The 16839-nt window shown below is 46.3% G+C and overlaps 1 protein-coding gene across 2 annotated transcripts in view; it reads left to right on the top strand.

Moving 5' to 3' along the window:
• The first annotated feature begins 11266 nt into the window (after window positions 1–11266).
• PKP3 (plakophilin 3) overlaps window positions 11267–16839 on the top strand; it is a 59896-nt gene continuing 54323 nt past the window's right edge. Inside the window, exons 1-2 of one of the 2 annotated variants that reach the window (XM_053261571.1) lie at window positions 11267–11932; window positions 12356–12542. In XM_053261571.1, the coding sequence (XP_053117546.1) occupies window positions 11897–11932; window positions 12356–12542 (223 nt within the window). In that variant the 5' untranslated portion in view covers window positions 11267–11896. The remainder of the gene's footprint in view (window positions 11933–12355; window positions 12543–16839) is intronic. The other variant, XM_053261580.1, reaches the window with a different exon arrangement.

Raw genomic sequence — 16839 nt, 5'->3', positions numbered from 1 at the left:
CAGGTCTATCGATGGCTACTAATCTGGTGGCTAGAGGCCACTTTCAACCTCAGAGGCAAGATCCCTCTGAATACCAGTTGCAGGAGAGCAACAGCAAGAGAGAGGGATGCCTTCATCTCTTGCCTGTGGGCTTCTTTGAGGCATCTGGTGGGCCACTGTGTGAAACAGGATGCTGGACTAGATGGGCCAAGTTGGGCCTGATCCAGCAGGACTGTTCTTATGTTCTTGTGATGTCCCAAGTCCAGTCCTTGGCATCTTCAGTTAAAAGGATCTCACCTAGCAGGGGTGGGAAAGACCACTGCCAGACTCAGCATAAGGCAGCTTAATATCTTCATTTAGTCCAACTTCTGCTGCACAGCAGGACCATCCATCCACACCCAACTCAGACCACATGGTTCCTCAAGGAGAGAGCAGGTGCACTGCCATCAGTCACTAAGCTGTGCCTTATTTCCTTGACGATGACGCCACCGCCACCACCCCCACCCCCACCACCACCACCTCCACCACCTGTAAAGCTTCATTTATTACCTAACTCAATGGTTCCTTGTGAACATGAACCAGATAAAAATCACAAAGTTCTTTATGTGCTAAAAGTGCTGTAAAAATTATTAACAACCCAACCCCAATGTTCATAATATTGATTCAAAATGTCTCCCATCTGCAGCTTCGGTTGCCATCTGTTAGAATTTCTTTGCATTGATGCATGATGTTGTCTCTGCTGCTGATGGTTCACAGCTTTTCATGGGAGGCAATTCTCATGCGTTTTCTTCTTGGGTTCCCAATTAATGACAAGGCAGCTTTGGTACTTAGGTGGGGACAAAAGTTTATTGATTGCCCCACAAGGGTAGATTTCAGAGAGCTTTTGTGACTGGCTGTGAGAGAAATTTGAGCTGAGAGAAAACCTAAACCACAGCAGCTGGAAATGCAGACAGGTGGATTTCAAAAAGCCTCCATTGATTTGTGGCAGCATGAGCACTTCTATGGGAAGGGCTCTGACTACCCGTCCCAGGCTTAACCTGTTGTCCTGGGCTACCCTGCTCTTTATAGAGAGACAGTTGCAATAATAAGTTTAACAGAGGCATGCTTTACCAGCTAAGACCAAGGCCAGAATAATGATTAAGGGTGAGTTTGCATGTACTTGTACCACACAGAAGTTGGCATTTTATGATATCTGTGGAGCTTCCCATACATAGACCCTAAAGGGGTCATTTTGGGACATTGCTGGTAACATGATTGCTTATAGGTACCATGCCAGTGAGAAGCACAAAATCATCTGTGGTATTGGTAGGTATATTCTTAGAAACTGGCCCTTTGAGGATGCATCTCTATGCATTCTGGGGAGCAACACATATCCAAAACGAAGGATGGCAAAATGATGTACAAATCCATCTCAAACATACTGCAGAGTAGAGATGCCCAGATAAACTGCAATGTTGTTGTTTTCAGACTATTTTCTGTTTTACCATGGAGCTCCTCAGAGGCTTGTCACAGGTTTTTCAGTGGCTAGAGGGTTGGACTAGGACTGGAGTGACCTGAGTTCAAAACCCCCACTCAGCCATGAAGCTCACTGGGTGACTCTGGGACAGTCATGTATCTCCCAGGCTATTTTACTTCACAGGGTTGTTGTGATGATAAACATAACCATGTATACCATTCTGGGCTCCTTGGAGGAAGAGTGGGATATAAATGCTTTTTATTTATTAATTAAAAAGAACCGTAATGGCAGACTAGCTTTCCTTGGAAGGCAACTAGGGATGAGCATGAGCTGGCTCAGCAGCTGTGGGTGGGGAGGAGATCAGTTCCTTTAAAAAGGAGGGACAAGAGTGCTTACCTGCTCCTCCACTGCCCCACCGCTCATCTGGGACCGGTGTGGCATGCAAAAGACTGCACACAGCTTGTTCCCAGCAGTCTGCGTGCGGCAGCGGCATGCACATGGCCACTCTGCATGTGCAGTGACCATTTGCGTGGTCAGCATAGTGTGATGTGCAGCCACAGAGGAATATTGGACTGTACTCCACGTGAACTGACTATGCATCCTAGAATATGACCCCGTATCCTATACAGTTCATGAGGTTCCGCAGCTGATGTGCAGGGGTTTCCTGGCAAACAAGAAGTCAATATGGAAAAGGTTCCTTGAAGGCAGAAAGTTTTAAAACCACTCGTGTTGTGTAGTTATCTGAGAATATTTCAGCTTCTACTCTGCATGTAGTCTTACTACCCATGCTGGGCTCCTTTTAAATTCATAACCCAAACTATGGGAGCAGATAATTATGTGAGAACTCAACCATATTCCCCTTTTATAGAGAAATGTAAAATGCCAATGATTGCCTCTGTGTGAGAGACATGAATGTAAAGATCTTTGTATCTCACACAAAGCCAAATAAGGATTAGATTAGTGATACAGTGCAGTCCTCTCTGTGACAAGGTGATTCATGAGTGATATCACCTGAGTGACCATGTGCAAAGGAAGACAGGGCTCCTGTTGTATCTTTATACTTGTGCAAAAGAGAGGATTTTGACAAGGGCAAGTTTTCATGCATGGGTAAGAAAAGATGCACCTCTCAATTCCCCCTTCTCACACAATTACTAAAGTAAGTACCCTGTCTTCCTCTGCATCTGGCCACCCTAGTCTCATCACATGGCAACTGTGGTTTTCAGTCAATCAGTGCTGACATCCAGTCACATTAGCCCCTGACCAGGGAGTTGTGTGCATGTCACAACCATATGCTGAACTCAGCCCAAATGGGTTTTTGAGACACCCCTGCAGATTTCCGTTTCAAGCATTTCCAGCATATACTGCTCCAGGCAGTTCTGGATGATGCAGATTATCTAGACCCATTTCAGACTGGCTTCCGTGTGGGCTATGTGGTCGAGACTGCCTTGGTCGGCCTGATGGATGATCTCCAACTGGCTATCAATAGAGGGAGTGTGACTCTGCTGATCCTTTTGGATCTCTCTGCAGCTTTCAATACCATCAGCCATGGTATCCTTCTGGACCACCTGAGGGAGGTGGGGTTGGGTGGCACTGTTTACAGTGGCTCCACTCCTACCTCTCTAGCAGATTCCAGATGGTGTCGCTTGGAGACTGTTGTTCCGCTAAGCGAGAACTGAAGTGTGTAATCCCACAAGGCTCCATACTGTCTCCAATGCTTTTCAATATCTACATGAACCTGCTGGGAGAGATCACCAGGAAGTTTGCTGCTGGGTGTTATCAATAGGCTGATGACACCCAGATTTACTTTCTTCATGCTGACCTCATCAGGAAATGGCATATTTATTTATTTATTTATTTATTTTTCCATTTTTATACCGCCTTTCGTTAAAATATAGCCCCAAGGCGGTTTACAAAAGTTAAAAACATACAATAAAAACACAATAAAAACAACATGCTAAGAGTATAAAAACATATAAAAACAGGCATAAAACAATACAACAAATAAATATCCTCCCTAAATGCCTGCCTGGAAGCAGGAATGGGCTGGATGAGGGATAACAAACTGAAGTTTAATCCAAATAAGATGGAGGTACTGACTTGGCTCTAAAATTGATCAATTTGGTGACTGTAGCCCTGAGATCAGGAGGCATTTGGAAGAACTGCAATGATCAGCATGAATAAAATTTGGAAGAGCAAAGATATTAGTCTCCTAACTAAATACAGATTAGTTAATGCAATAATATTTCCAATAGTCACATATGGCTGTGAAACTTGGACTTTGAAGAAGGCAGATAGGAGAAGGATGGAGGCTTTCGAGATGTGTTGTTGGAGGCGACTGTTGTGTATCCTATGGACAGCGAGAATCATGAATAAGGAAGTTTTAGATAGAGTTAAACCAATAATATCGCTAGAAGCTAAGATTACCAAAGACTGACATATTTTGGTCATGTCATGAGAGCTGATTCATTTGAAAAGACAATTATGCTGGGAATGATCAGCAAGAGAAGGAGACGAGGATGGCCTTGTACTCGGTGGCTGGATATCATAAAAAATGACACTGGAATGATCATGGCGGAATTAAAGGAAGCTGTACGAGATAGGACGGCATGGAGTGCAGTGATCCATAGAGTGACCGAGAGTTGGACAGAACAGAACGGATAGAGAGAGAGAGTGACTGTAGGGGGCCAGGACCGGAGAGATAGTTTAGATCTGCCTGTTCTGGATGTGGTTACACTCCCGCTGAAAGATCAGGTACGTAGCTTGGGAGTGCTCCTGGACCCAAAGCTCTCCCTGGTTTCTAGGCTGAGAGGCGGTGGCCAGGAGAGCTTTTTATCAGCTTCGATTGATATGTCAGCTACGTCCATTTCTAGAGGCGAATGACCTTAAAACAGTGGTACATATACTGGTAACCTCCAGGCTTGACTACTGTAATGCGCTCTATGTGGGGCTGCCTTTGTACATAGTCTGGAAACTACAATTGGTACAGAATGTGACTGCCAGATTGGTCTCTGGGACAACACGAAGGAACCACATAACACCAGTTCTAAAAGAACTGCATTGGCTGCCAGTATGTTTCCAGGTGAAATACAAAGTGCTGGTTATTACCTATAAAGCCCTTAATGGCTTGGGTTCAGGCTATTTGAGAGCGCCTCCTTTGTCATAATTGCTGCCGCCTGTTACGATCTTCTGGAGAGGTCCAGTTACGGTTTCCACCGGCTCGTTTGGTGGTGTCCCAGGACCGGGCTTTCTCTGTGGCTGCCCCAGGACTTTGGAATAAGCTTCCTGCTAAAATAAGAGCATCTCCTTCTCTGTTTGTTTTCAGGAAGCACCTCAAGACCCTCCTGTTCTCTCAGGCTTTTAATTAGAATTAATTTTAATAATTTTAAAAACATCTTTTATATATGCTATCAACTTCAGATTATGGGCTCAGGCTGTTTATATTTTTTATAAAGCACCACTGTTGGGCATTATTTATTTTATTTATTTATCATATTTATATACTGCCCAAAACTTATGTCTCTGGGCGGTTTACAATAAAAATAATACAAATTTAAACATTAAAACAATTTAAATTTTAAACACAGTGTAAAAACTGTTAAAAACTGTAAATCTAATTAAAAGCCTTGATGAACAATTGTGTCTTGACTGCCTTTTAAAAAGTTGTCAGATATGGGAAGGTTCTTATTTCAATAGGGAGCACATTCCAAAGCCTCAGGTCAGCAATGGAGAAGGCCCATTCCTGAGTAGCCACCAGATGAGCCAGTGGCAACTGCAGACGAACCTCTCCAGATGATCTCAATGAAGTTGTTTATCTCAAAAAACGGACGCAGCTGGCATGTCAGCCGAAGCGGATAGAAAGCGCCTCTGGCCACTGCCTCAACCAGGGACACCAGGAAGAGGTTTGGATCCAGAAGCATCTCCAGATTGCATACCTGTCCCTTTTGGGGAAGTGTGACCCCATATAGAAACCAGCAGATCAAGATCATCTCCCAAGTTCCAACCCCACACAATAAGTACCTCCATCTTATCTGGATTCAGTCTCAGTTTGTTATCCCTCATCCAGTCCATTACCGTCTCCAGGCAGACATTTAGGGATGTTATGCCTTCTTCTGATGATGTTGACATGGAGAAATAGATTTGGGTGTCATCAGCATACTGATAAAACCCCACACCAAATCTCCTGATGATCTCTCCCAGCAGTTTCATGTAGATGTTAAACAACATTGGAGACAATATGAAGCCCTGAGGAACACCATACGAAAGTTCAGATTTTGAAGAGCAGCAGTCTCCAAGGGACACCATCTGGAATCTTTTTGAGAGGCAGGAGTGGAACCACTGCAAAGCCGTGCCTCCCACCCCCAATCCCCTCAGAAGCTCCAAAAGGATACTGTGGTCAATAGTATCAAAATCTGCCAAGAGATCGAAAAGGACCAACAGAGTCACACTTCCTCTGTCAATTCCCAATTGGAGATCACCCATCAGGCCGACCAAGGCAGTCTCCACCCCATAGCCCGCCCAAAAGCCAGTTTGAAATGGGTTTAGATAATCAGTTTCCTCCAAGACCACCTGGAACTGGGAGACCATCACCCTCTCACTTACCTTGCCCAGCCACGGAAGGTTGGAGACAGGCCTATAGTTACTCAGCTCCGAGGGATCCAAGGTAGGCTTCTTCAGAAGAGGTCTAATAAGAAAAGGAGGGATCCTGCCCTCTCTCAGATAATCATCTATAATATCCACCAGGTCCTTTACAGCAACCCCATTGTCTGATGGTATAAACCATGTTGGACAAGGTCAAGAGAACAGGTGGTAGTTTGCACTGTTCCAAACAGCTTGTCCACATCCTCAGGAGTCATAAACAAAAACTGATCCAGCCTAAAAACATAAGAGGAGTTACATAAAGACACTTAGACACAATCTAAGTTGGCCTGAATACAAGAGATTTTATTCACAAAGAACTCAAAAGATGTCACAGAGGGCAATTGATGGTTCCAAATTATGATTCAAGGGAGGAGAAGCACACACTAGCCCTCTCACAACCCTGAAAAACTTCATTGGGCATGAGCTTGCAGATGCAATATGGGCAGAAAAGAGTTGCATCTTTGCTGCACATATCACCTGAGCATAGATCTTCAAATGCGCTCTATGTTATAATCTGTTGGATTAGAGTTGAGTCTTTCTCCACTTGCACTCCAGTTGTCTTCCTGATTGCTTCAGCCCCCATAGATCTTCCATATACCAAGGGGCCAGTTTCGAAGCAGTTCAGAGAGGATGCTTAGGAGTGATCCTGTCTACTGCCCTGGTGAGTTTGCATCAACAGGATCACCAGCAGAGCCAACACTAGATCCTTCCAAAGCTTCTTGGAATCCAATTGGATCAAATAACCTTCTTGGGACAATCATGTTAATAGGCCCCTCACCCCTGTGGAGGTGGGGTGTGATTGTGAGTCCAACCTTAATTAGATGGTGGTCTGTCCATGATAATGAGGAAATCACAGAACACCACCCTGATGAGAGTGAAAGACCAGATCAAGTGCAGCTAAACATTCAGATAAGAAAATCTGCAGGTTGCAGAATACAGGGTAGACCCCCTGCCCCCCGCCCTCATGTTATGTCAGTGACAGGACTCATAAACATGACCTAGTGTATACATATCCTGCTTGGTGTTCACAGTGCAGTCAAAGGTTGGTAAGTTCATTTCTCTAATATCAAGAGACTCAGTACATAAAAGTAAGTACATCTTTCCTCTGTGTCCAAGGCACTGAGCAAGAATCATATCTGGGGTGATTCATTCACCTGGAGGGCAGGGGTAAAGTCCCCCTGGCAAATCCTCCCTTGCTCCCCAGGCAGCAGAAAAGGAGCTGGCAGGGGAATACAAGTGCAAAGACGTTTTCTGCCCGCTCCCTTAGGTGGACAGAATGCTTGAGGGTGGAGGCTTCACCTTGCCTCATGGTTGGGCTAATCACATGAACCTTCCCATCACTCACCTCTGAAGTAAATAGAAGAACCGCAGGTTAACTGCAAAACAACTTCTTTGATGGCTTGTTTAGCACTGTAGCATTAAGCCAGAGTGAGAGGGAATTGAATTAGGGATGGGGTCATCACAGTCTCCATGTGGCTTGAATATGTAAGGAATACTGAATGCACATAACATCTAAAGCAGCCTTTGTCTAGAAACAGTCTAATAGAAAATGTATCAGATTCTGTTCCAAAGATTCAATTTTGAGTGATAAGGACCAAATGTAATGCATGATGGTTACCAAAAACTGACCTTCTATGAAAAGCTACCTTCTACTGCTGCCTAGCTGCTTTTTTGCTATGAGGCATGAGGAAATGATGTCACAGGATTCTCTTACCCTAAGTCAGCACTATGTCATCTGGGAATGAGTCGGTGGGAGCGGGGAACAGACATTGGCCTTGGGCTCTTACAGACTAGAATGTTGCTTCCGAAATAACCCAGCGTTTGCCAGGAATTTTGAATGTCTAGCATGAATAGCCTTCCCAGCCAAAACCAATAAAGGCAGGATAAAAATATAGCTTCCTTTCATCCATCTCATCTTGGGGGCATTTTTATGGTTTAAAATCAACAGGGATACCAACTACTATAAGTATGCTTCAAAAGAAGGCAAATGGTCAATTTGACTTGAGTGCAGTCCTGGGAACTGCTGAGTAAGCCTTGCTCTGTTTCTGACTGAATAGTTTCTCACTGCATGACTCAGTTTCCCACCAGTTAACAGAGGGACACTTTAAAACAAAAACGAGGTCTTCTTAATTTGGGAGTGCTTTCCTAACCCAGAGGGATTATTCATATTTTAGTCACTGAGCATTTAATAGCTGGATACTCAGCATTGTCTGTGCTGTGCTGTGCAGAATTTGACAGTCTAAGCAGGGCTGGGCTTCACTATTATCATGATTAATGCTGAACACGTCCAGAGAGTCTTTCATCTGGACATCTGACAGTGCTTCACAAACGCTAGTTAATTATTATTTGGCTAGGGGAGACCACCTAAGGGAAAACCATTTTATGGAACGTTGTGTGTCTTGATTATTGTCCCTTGCAAGCCTCAGGCAAGCCTATCTACAAGAAGAATCTGCTGTTTCTCTTAGAGATGAATAAGCCTTCTTAGCACCGTGCAAGAGGAGAGAGGATAGTTTGCCCGTATTAGCTGCTAGTCAGATTTTACTGTAAGGATTTGGGTTATCATCTTGTCCAAAAGTCCCACTGCACCTGGTGTCGTTCATTCATATAACAAAATTAAAGATAGTCTTTTGAGTGGCTGGCACTTTAAAGTCTGGAATAACAGGCCCAAAGCTGGAAAGCTGATCAAATATTCAAGTCTGCCAAGCCTCAACTAAGTAGCCCAACCAACCATAAGAACACAGGAAGCTGCCTTCTATTGAGTCACTCCATTGGTCAGTTTAGCTCATTACCGTCTACAATGACAGCAAGTGGCTCTCCAAGGTTTCAGGCAGGAGTCTCTCTCAGCCCTACCTGGAGAGGTCAGGGATTGACCCTGGGACCTTTTGCATTCAAAGCAGATACTCTACTACTGAGCTACAGCTCCATCTGACTAAATTCAGTATCTCCCCATGAAGGAATTGAATCCTGGTCTCCCATGTGACAGGTGGGTAAACTCACACTCGGGGGTGGAGCCACCATTGGGCGAACGGGTTCAAAGAACCCCCGTCAGACCTGGGGGCATTATTTCAGTCCCAAATGGGGTCACGCAGCCCCGTTTGGAGCCGAAATCGGCCCATGCTACATTGGCAGTGTGGCCGGAGCCGCTCCTGGTCCCACTGCCAACACAGCAGGGCCAATCTATCTACCCCCGCAAACGGGGCTACGTGGCCCCATTTTAGGAGAGAGATCGGCCTGTGCAGCATTGGCAGCATGGGCAGAACGGCTCTCCCTGCCTTTAAGGCAGGGCGGCCCTGTTTGGCAGGGAGACCACGCCCCCGCGTCTGACGACAGACGCGGGGGCATGGCTAGCTGGGTGCGTCTGGCATCAGACGCAGGGGGTGGGGCCAGGGGGCTGCGGCGGATGCACACGCGCTGCTACCTGCCTGGCTCCGCTCCTGCTCCGACTATACTAAGAAGGAGCTACTAAGTAGCCAGTTAATTATCCTCCCTGCTGCCCCTGCCCCCGTTCTTGTCCGGAAATACCGGAAGTAACAAGCGCGCATGCGCATGCCCACTGCACATGTCACATGCTGCATGCACACGTCACACATGCAGTGTGCGCACACAGCGTGTGACGTGCATGGCATGCGCGCGCACAGCAGCGGGCGCATGCATGCTCATTACTTCAGGTATTTCTGGACAAGAACGGGAGCAGGGCTGGCAGGGAGGAACGCTGCCACCCCCAAAACCTTTCCCAGAAACATAGTGCCGGTGGGGGGAAAGTGGCGGGAAGGGTAAGTGCAAACCACCACCCCTTAAAGGGAGACACCCCACCCACCACCACTGGACCGGCCCAATCGGTTCGGAGGCCTCTATAATGGCCCCCGGACCAGTCTGTGCACATCCCTAATCCAGAACAGGCAGATCAAAATCATCTCCCTAGTTCCAACCCCGAAAACATAGAAAAGTCCTGTTGGGATAAGAACATAAGAACAGCCTTGTTGGATCAGGTCCAAGGCCTATCTAGTCTGGCATCCTCTTTCACACAGTGGCCCACCAGATTCCTTCTGAGAAGCCCACAGGCAAGAGGTGAGGTCATGCCCTCTCTCTTACTGTTGCTTCCCTGCAATTGGGATTGAGAGGCATCATTCCTCAGAGGCTGTAACCACCAGACTAGTAGCCATTGATTAGGGTTGCCATATCCAAGCTTCTCAAATCCGGGTGACATAATTTGAATATTATGCAAATTATGCTGCAACTAATTTACATTTTATTTATTCATTTGACAGATTTGTATACTTTTCCCTCCTTCTCTGCCCTCCCATGTGATCGGATCCAGAGTAAAATCTAAGCAATCAAGGCAATGCATTTGAAATCTATGTAAATCCAGGTGGAATTTAGCAGCTGGGTAGAGGAGCCAAAATCCAGGGGCTACCCCAAATTCCAGGGGACATGGCAACCCTACCATCGATAGACCTGTCCTCCATGAATTTGTCTAAGGCCTTTTTAAAACCATGCAAGCTAGTGGCCATCACCACACCCTGTGGCAAAGAATTCCATAGATTAATTATGCAGCTGTGCGTAAAAGTACTTCCTCTTGTCGGTCCTATATTTCCCAACCATCAGTACTTCAGAGTTGGGAAAGCGGGTGGTGCCTTTTCCCACAGTTTCATGGGATGACCCCTAGTTAGTGTTGTGAGAGAGGGAGAAAAATTTCTCTCTGTCCACTCCATGCATAGTTTTATACACCTCGATCATGTCTCCCCTTAGCTGCCTCTTTTGACGGGTATATCAGGCAAGAACAGTGCATGTGCAATTTTAATCTCCTGCCTGGGTTGCAGTTAACCTATGACAATTCCTGTGGCGGTGTTCTCTCTCTCTCTCCCACTTGCTGCTGCTTCTCCCCAGTTTCTTCTCGGTACAAGTGCCTGTACTGTATATTGTATACCCTCCCCAAAAAGGCGAAGCAATGGCGCTCCCCTTTCATTAAACTTGCTGCATATACTCCACACTGCACGTTCTAGCTTGTGACAAAGTGACAAGCGACAGGGAGTGGCAGACCAAAGCAGAATCCCTTCGGGCCAGCCCAGCCGTCACCAGCCGCACGGCATGTTTAACCCCCATGACACGCGTCTGTCGAAGAAAATGGCTGCTGTCGCAAGAGAGTAACCTGCTGCTGCCATGACCACGCCCCTCCCTTCAACCCCAGCGCCGCCAGGGCAAACGATTTGCTCCCGGCACTTCCTCCTCACACTTTGCAGGGAAATGGCCTCTGGGATGCCAAGGGACTTTGACCTGCCGGCTGCCGAGCGCCCGCCCTCGCCTTTGGTTGGCGTCCTCCGCGACAGCACACACAGTGTTTGGAATGTGTGCAGTGTGGGGATTTCACAAGCTGGGAGGGAAGGAACAAAGCTGGGATCGGCCGAGGCGGGCCGGCCCTGTGTGTGTCTTCCTTCCTTCCCTCTTCAGCATTTCTGCACTTGGTTAACATCAAAGTCTGATCTGGCCAGAGACTCGGGGGAGCTGAACGAGCGGGACAGTCAGCGAGGCTCGTTCTGCTGAATAAAGGTTTCGCTGCAAGCAGAGGAGGAAGAGGGGGAGACTGAGCCCCCACGCCCCGCCGCACATAACTCTCTGCCGCTCCTACCGCCCCAGAGGCACCGCACCCATAACCGCTTTTGCTCGTTTACACAGCTGACGAAGTGTAGGGCAGGGCCGGGCCCAGCCAGTTCTTGCATCTCTGCATCCTCGAATTCCACCTTAAAGTCACGGCTCTCCAAAGGCCTCACCTGCTTAAGGTGGAACTGGCCGACCTGCCCTCCCTTCAAGCCGGCCTCCCTGCTGATGTCAGTTGCTAGGGGAAGGGGTGTAAACCTGGAGGTGTGTGTTGCCAGTAAGCAGACAGGCGACTCCCGGTCCCAGGAGACCAACCAAGGCTTGGAGGAGGACAGGGATGGCGTGGGACGGGGAAGAGGGTGGATGTCTGTGCCCTGACTGAGTGGAGAAACTCTTTGGCAAACTGCCCTGCCTGGGCATAGGGAGGGCCTGACAGGCACCTGGACTCACCTGTGAATAAGCCCTGAACTCTTGGGTGTGTCAACATACCACTTGGTTTGCCTGGGCTCCGAGAAGAGGGTACAGGAGGAGCTGAAGGGCCGAGGGAAGCCCCCTGAGGAGCTTCTCTCCGCTCCAGAGAAGACCTAAGTGCTTTGCAGGGTTGGCCGCAGGAAAAGCCTGACTGCTTAATGTACTCTTTGCCCAGCTGCCATGCAAGAAAGTAACTTCTTCTTGTCGGCTCTGCAGCCGGAGGATGGTGTGTGCTCCTTGGCGCTGCCCTCAGACCTGCAACTGGACAGAAAAAACGAGGCGCAGGATGCTGAGCTGCTCAAGAGTGCTCGGGTGCAGGAGCAAGTCCGCATGAGGATGCTGCAGAAGAGCCACTCGGCCCCCAGGAGTAATGGAGCCATGCTGGATTATGCAGAGCTGAAAGGTAGGCACTGGGGTTGGGGTGCAGAGGTTTGAGAATGGGGTGTGTGTGTGTGTGTGCCCTTCTAAAGCAATGAGTGCCTGAGGGGTGTCCACTCTTCCGTATCCAGGCATTTCTCTGTGGTACAGGTATGATGATGGCACAGGGACAGCAGCAGATGGCGAGAAAACATGAATTGATCAGACATTGTTAACAATAATAATAGATCGCATTTCACACATGCTGAAATATGTAGCATATCCTTGTAGAGTCAGCCAGTGTTGTTGTTCCCACTTAGCCAATGGGAGGCTGAGCATACAGTAGTTTTGTGGCCAACTGAGATGTGGACTTGGGGCTTCCTAGTTCAAAGGTCACACTGCATTATATTAGCTTTTGTCGTTTACTTAACACTCCCCTCTCGTCCCCTGCCTGTGCTACAAGTCAAGAAAACTTGTAACATGGGGATGACACCAGCTATCCAGGGTGCACTTCAGCTGCGTTCATCAAATGATTTGTAAACGTAGCATAGGGGGAAGGTGCGATGGAGGAGTTAACCCAGCTGCGATGATTCAAATGCTTCTTCCAGGAATATGCCATGTGTAGGTAGCTGGCTTTGGGCCATCCATATACTCAGATTTCTGTTGTTGTGTCCTATACAGGAGGACAAGTTATTAAAAACAGTTTGGGGAGTAATAATAGGGGTATCAATGAGACACTTTTCTCTCTGGGAAGGTGGCTTGGACCCTTTCAGAGGTTTTACTCTGGATCCCAAAGACTAAAGGCATCACAGTCAGACAAAGATTAGTCAACACCGAGGATGACTAATGAGGTGGAAGGTGGATTCTCCTCTCCACACAGTTGTCCCCTTCTTTTGCTCCATAGATTCTATCAAATGTGAGAGCACGTGGGTGTACACACACACACACACACACACACACTCACACTCTGTTCCCAGGTTCTCCAGCCATTTACTGTGCAAGTAACTTGACTACTGCTTTGTTTCCTTCTGCTGCCTGTAAAACAATCATTCTGTTGGGTTGCTGTAATTACATTCTGCTACCCACACCAGCCCAGTTCAGATTGCCACTCCCTGTCAGTCCCGGCTCTTTGTGGACAATGGGAATACTTATTCTTCTGTGTTTTGAAAAATATAATTAGCTTAAGATAATAAAACCATTCTCCCAAGCGGCCAGTCTGTGCCCTTGGTGCATTATGCTGTCATGGACAATAATTATGGTCTCTCTCTGGTAAGATTCTCTCATTCACATCATATATCCACAGCTTGCAAAACTTGCTGAATGACCAGGAGGGACTCCTTAGGCTTTTAATCTGCTTGTGTTTCATTGTCAGCCTATATAGTTACTCAGGACAGATTACAATATAGGACTACAATCTGAAGTACAGTATATTGGCAGCCCCATCCTTTGCATGTTTACTTGGAACATTCCAAGACTAAATAAAATATATAGATGCTGAATTACAGGGATCTTACTCCCAGGTAAGTGTGTATAGGAATAACTCAAGACAGCCCAATGAGTCTGATGGCTGAGCAGGGCAGAGAGGTGAACTTTCCATGCTGCTACTGATCACTAAATATTTTCCTACATTGGATCAGTAAAATATTCTCTTCACATTAGTGGAGCAAGTATCCTTCAACAATAGGGTTGTCACTTTTCTTTTCCTTGACAGAAGCTCTGTGCCTTTAATAGTTGTGTGGCAGACAGAACTGCAACAGGTGTAACTTTCACCACTCCGGGAATAATTGTACCTTTTGAATGTCTGCTGGTCAGGCAAGTGATAAAGGAAGAAAACTTCTGTTGGGTGGGCTGGAAAAAATGGCACTCCTATTCATAATAATGATCTGACATTCTCCCCATTTTCTGGAAGGCCTCAGTCATAATTAGGTTGCCACTAATTACTTGGTAGGCTCCACTCTGTCACACCTGGAAAAGTTACTAGGTTTGGAAGGAGCCAACTGCGTTTCTTTTAATGCAGAAATCCAATTACATGTCATCTCTGTATTTGGAGAACTAGACTGTAATCTAAAGACTAGGAGAGTTGCTTCTAATTTATGACCTCTGATCAGATCGTAAATATTCAATGTATGTAAACACCCTGTCACCAAAGCCAGGGCAAGCTTCCAAGAGTGTTCAAACTCTTCTTGACTTGGGAAGCCTGGTTGTTTCTTCAGTACTGGTCTTGTAGCAGAGATTTAAAGTTTCCCCAATGAACTTGGACTTGGTTTAGGTTTCTCTTCCAGAAAATCCTTGAAATGTTGCCTTAAATGCCCTAATATGTTTGATTGGTTGGAAATAAGCCCTGATAATCTTTTTTAATCTTTATTATTTAATTGCTTAATACAGAATGCTACTAGGACTTAAACAAAAGTTGACACCTCCTGTCCTTTATCAGAACATGATGGATCCTCTAATATGTCAGGGCTGTGATCCACTGTTCTCCAATTTTTGCACTGCTGCAGAGAAATTTAGGGGGAAATGTGTGGTCAGGACCTTGGTTTGCATTGTGCTGTCCCAATGATTTCTCCAAGATGACCGAGTTTAAGTATCTCATCTGTCCCTCTTTCTCAGCCTGTAAAATGGGAATAATAGCATTCGTGGAATCAGAGGCACAAGGACAAGTAACGTGATTCATGTCTTTGCAATCCTTCCTTTGAGATTGCTGGATGGCATGTATTGTCCTCTTTGCTAAGCAGGGGCCACCTTGGTTACATTTGAATGGGAGACTACATGTGAGCACTGTAAAATATTCCCCTCAGGGGATGGGGTAGCTCTAGGAAAAGCACCTGCATGCTTGCATGCAGAAGGTTCCAAGTTCCCTCCCTGGCATTTCCAAGATAGGGCTCAGAGAGTATCATGCCTGCAACCTTGGAAAAGTCACTGCCAGTCTGTGTAGACAATACTGAACTTAGATGAACCAGTCGTCTGACTCGGTATATGGCAGTTTCCTATGTTCTTATGAGTTGCCATATATCCTTTGACCTGCTTCAAGATGAATGCTTCATCACTGGAGGGTGAGGCCGCTCCTGGGCACACCTCGAGCTCACTTTCTTTGTGACTGCACCTCCCCTTTGATCTATCTGTCTGAATTTAATTATAGTGTCTAATTCCACACCCTGCCCTGGTATATCTGTGCTTCCAAGAAATTCTGTCCTTTAGCCTGACGGGAGACTGATGGGACTGTTGAGCAAAAGGAGGTCTCCGTTTCTGCTCATAATCCCACAATTATACATGTCTCCATGAAAGCCATTAAGTACTATGCTGAACTTAAAATGGATTGGAATCCATTTTATACATCAGTGCATATAGTGGACTTTAATTCAGAATCAGAGAGTTATTCTAAATCACAAATTTGCAAGGGTAGCAAGATTTCCCAAATGTAAATAAGTATTTTATTACATTTATATCCTTTTTCCAAGTGGAATTTCAGGTGGCATATATAGGGCTCCCATACTTGCCAGTCCCAGACCTGCTTAGCTTCAGCAAAGCTTCTACAATCGGTGTCTTCAGGCTATTCTCTCGGTCTGACAAAACAGTGTGCCTTTATAGTGTGAATCAGGTGGAATTCAACAGAGACAGCTTTCCCCAGTAAGATAGGAAATAAATTCAGGCCAACGATGGCACCTCCTAGTGCATTGATCTTCATTGTTTTTCAGCCAGGGATCACTTTGGCAAAAAAACTTCAATGTGAGAGCCATAGTGTAAAAGATCTTTGCATGGTGCTGTGCTTTGCCCAAGCTGGTGTAGCCCTTTAAGAGAAATTGAGCCCTCTTGAGCCCCAGTGCCACCTTGGAAGGTGCACATGGAACTTTGGGAAATGTAGGCCTTCCCAGCATTTCCCCTATAGAACTCTATGGGGAAAGTGCTGGGAAAGACTATACTTCTCAATGCAGTAGGAGTGCTGTCCAAGATGATGCTAGGGCTCGAGAGGACTCCGTTTCTCTGAAAGGGCCCCACCAGTGCTGGGCACAGCACTAAATGATGGCAACAACAGCCTCTGAGTAGTGTCAGAGGGCTGTGTGGAGTACAGTACTTGACTTTGGTTGAAGCTTTACACAGGCATCATGAACATAATAATAGCTAATAAACAATTCATCAAGGATTCACACTTCGGGTCAATGGGAGCTCCTCTGGCTTGCAATGAAGAACAATATCTGGATGATCGAAGGATCACAGTGAGCTTGTATGACACGGAAATATGCTCTAATGTGCAAAGTGGATTTTCAGCAAAAAGGATGGCTGGCATTTCCTTCTGAGTGAACATGGTAAGATTCTTGATGTACACAGATCTGCCTCATTTGAAC

This window comes from Hemicordylus capensis, chromosome 1 (assembly GCF_027244095.1).
Source record: "Hemicordylus capensis ecotype Gifberg chromosome 1, rHemCap1.1.pri, whole genome shotgun sequence".
Lineage (NCBI taxonomy): Eukaryota > Metazoa > Chordata > Lepidosauria > Squamata > Cordylidae > Hemicordylus > Hemicordylus capensis.
Note: the sequence above shows the minus strand (reverse complement) of the source record. Positions and strands in the feature narration are given on the sequence as shown.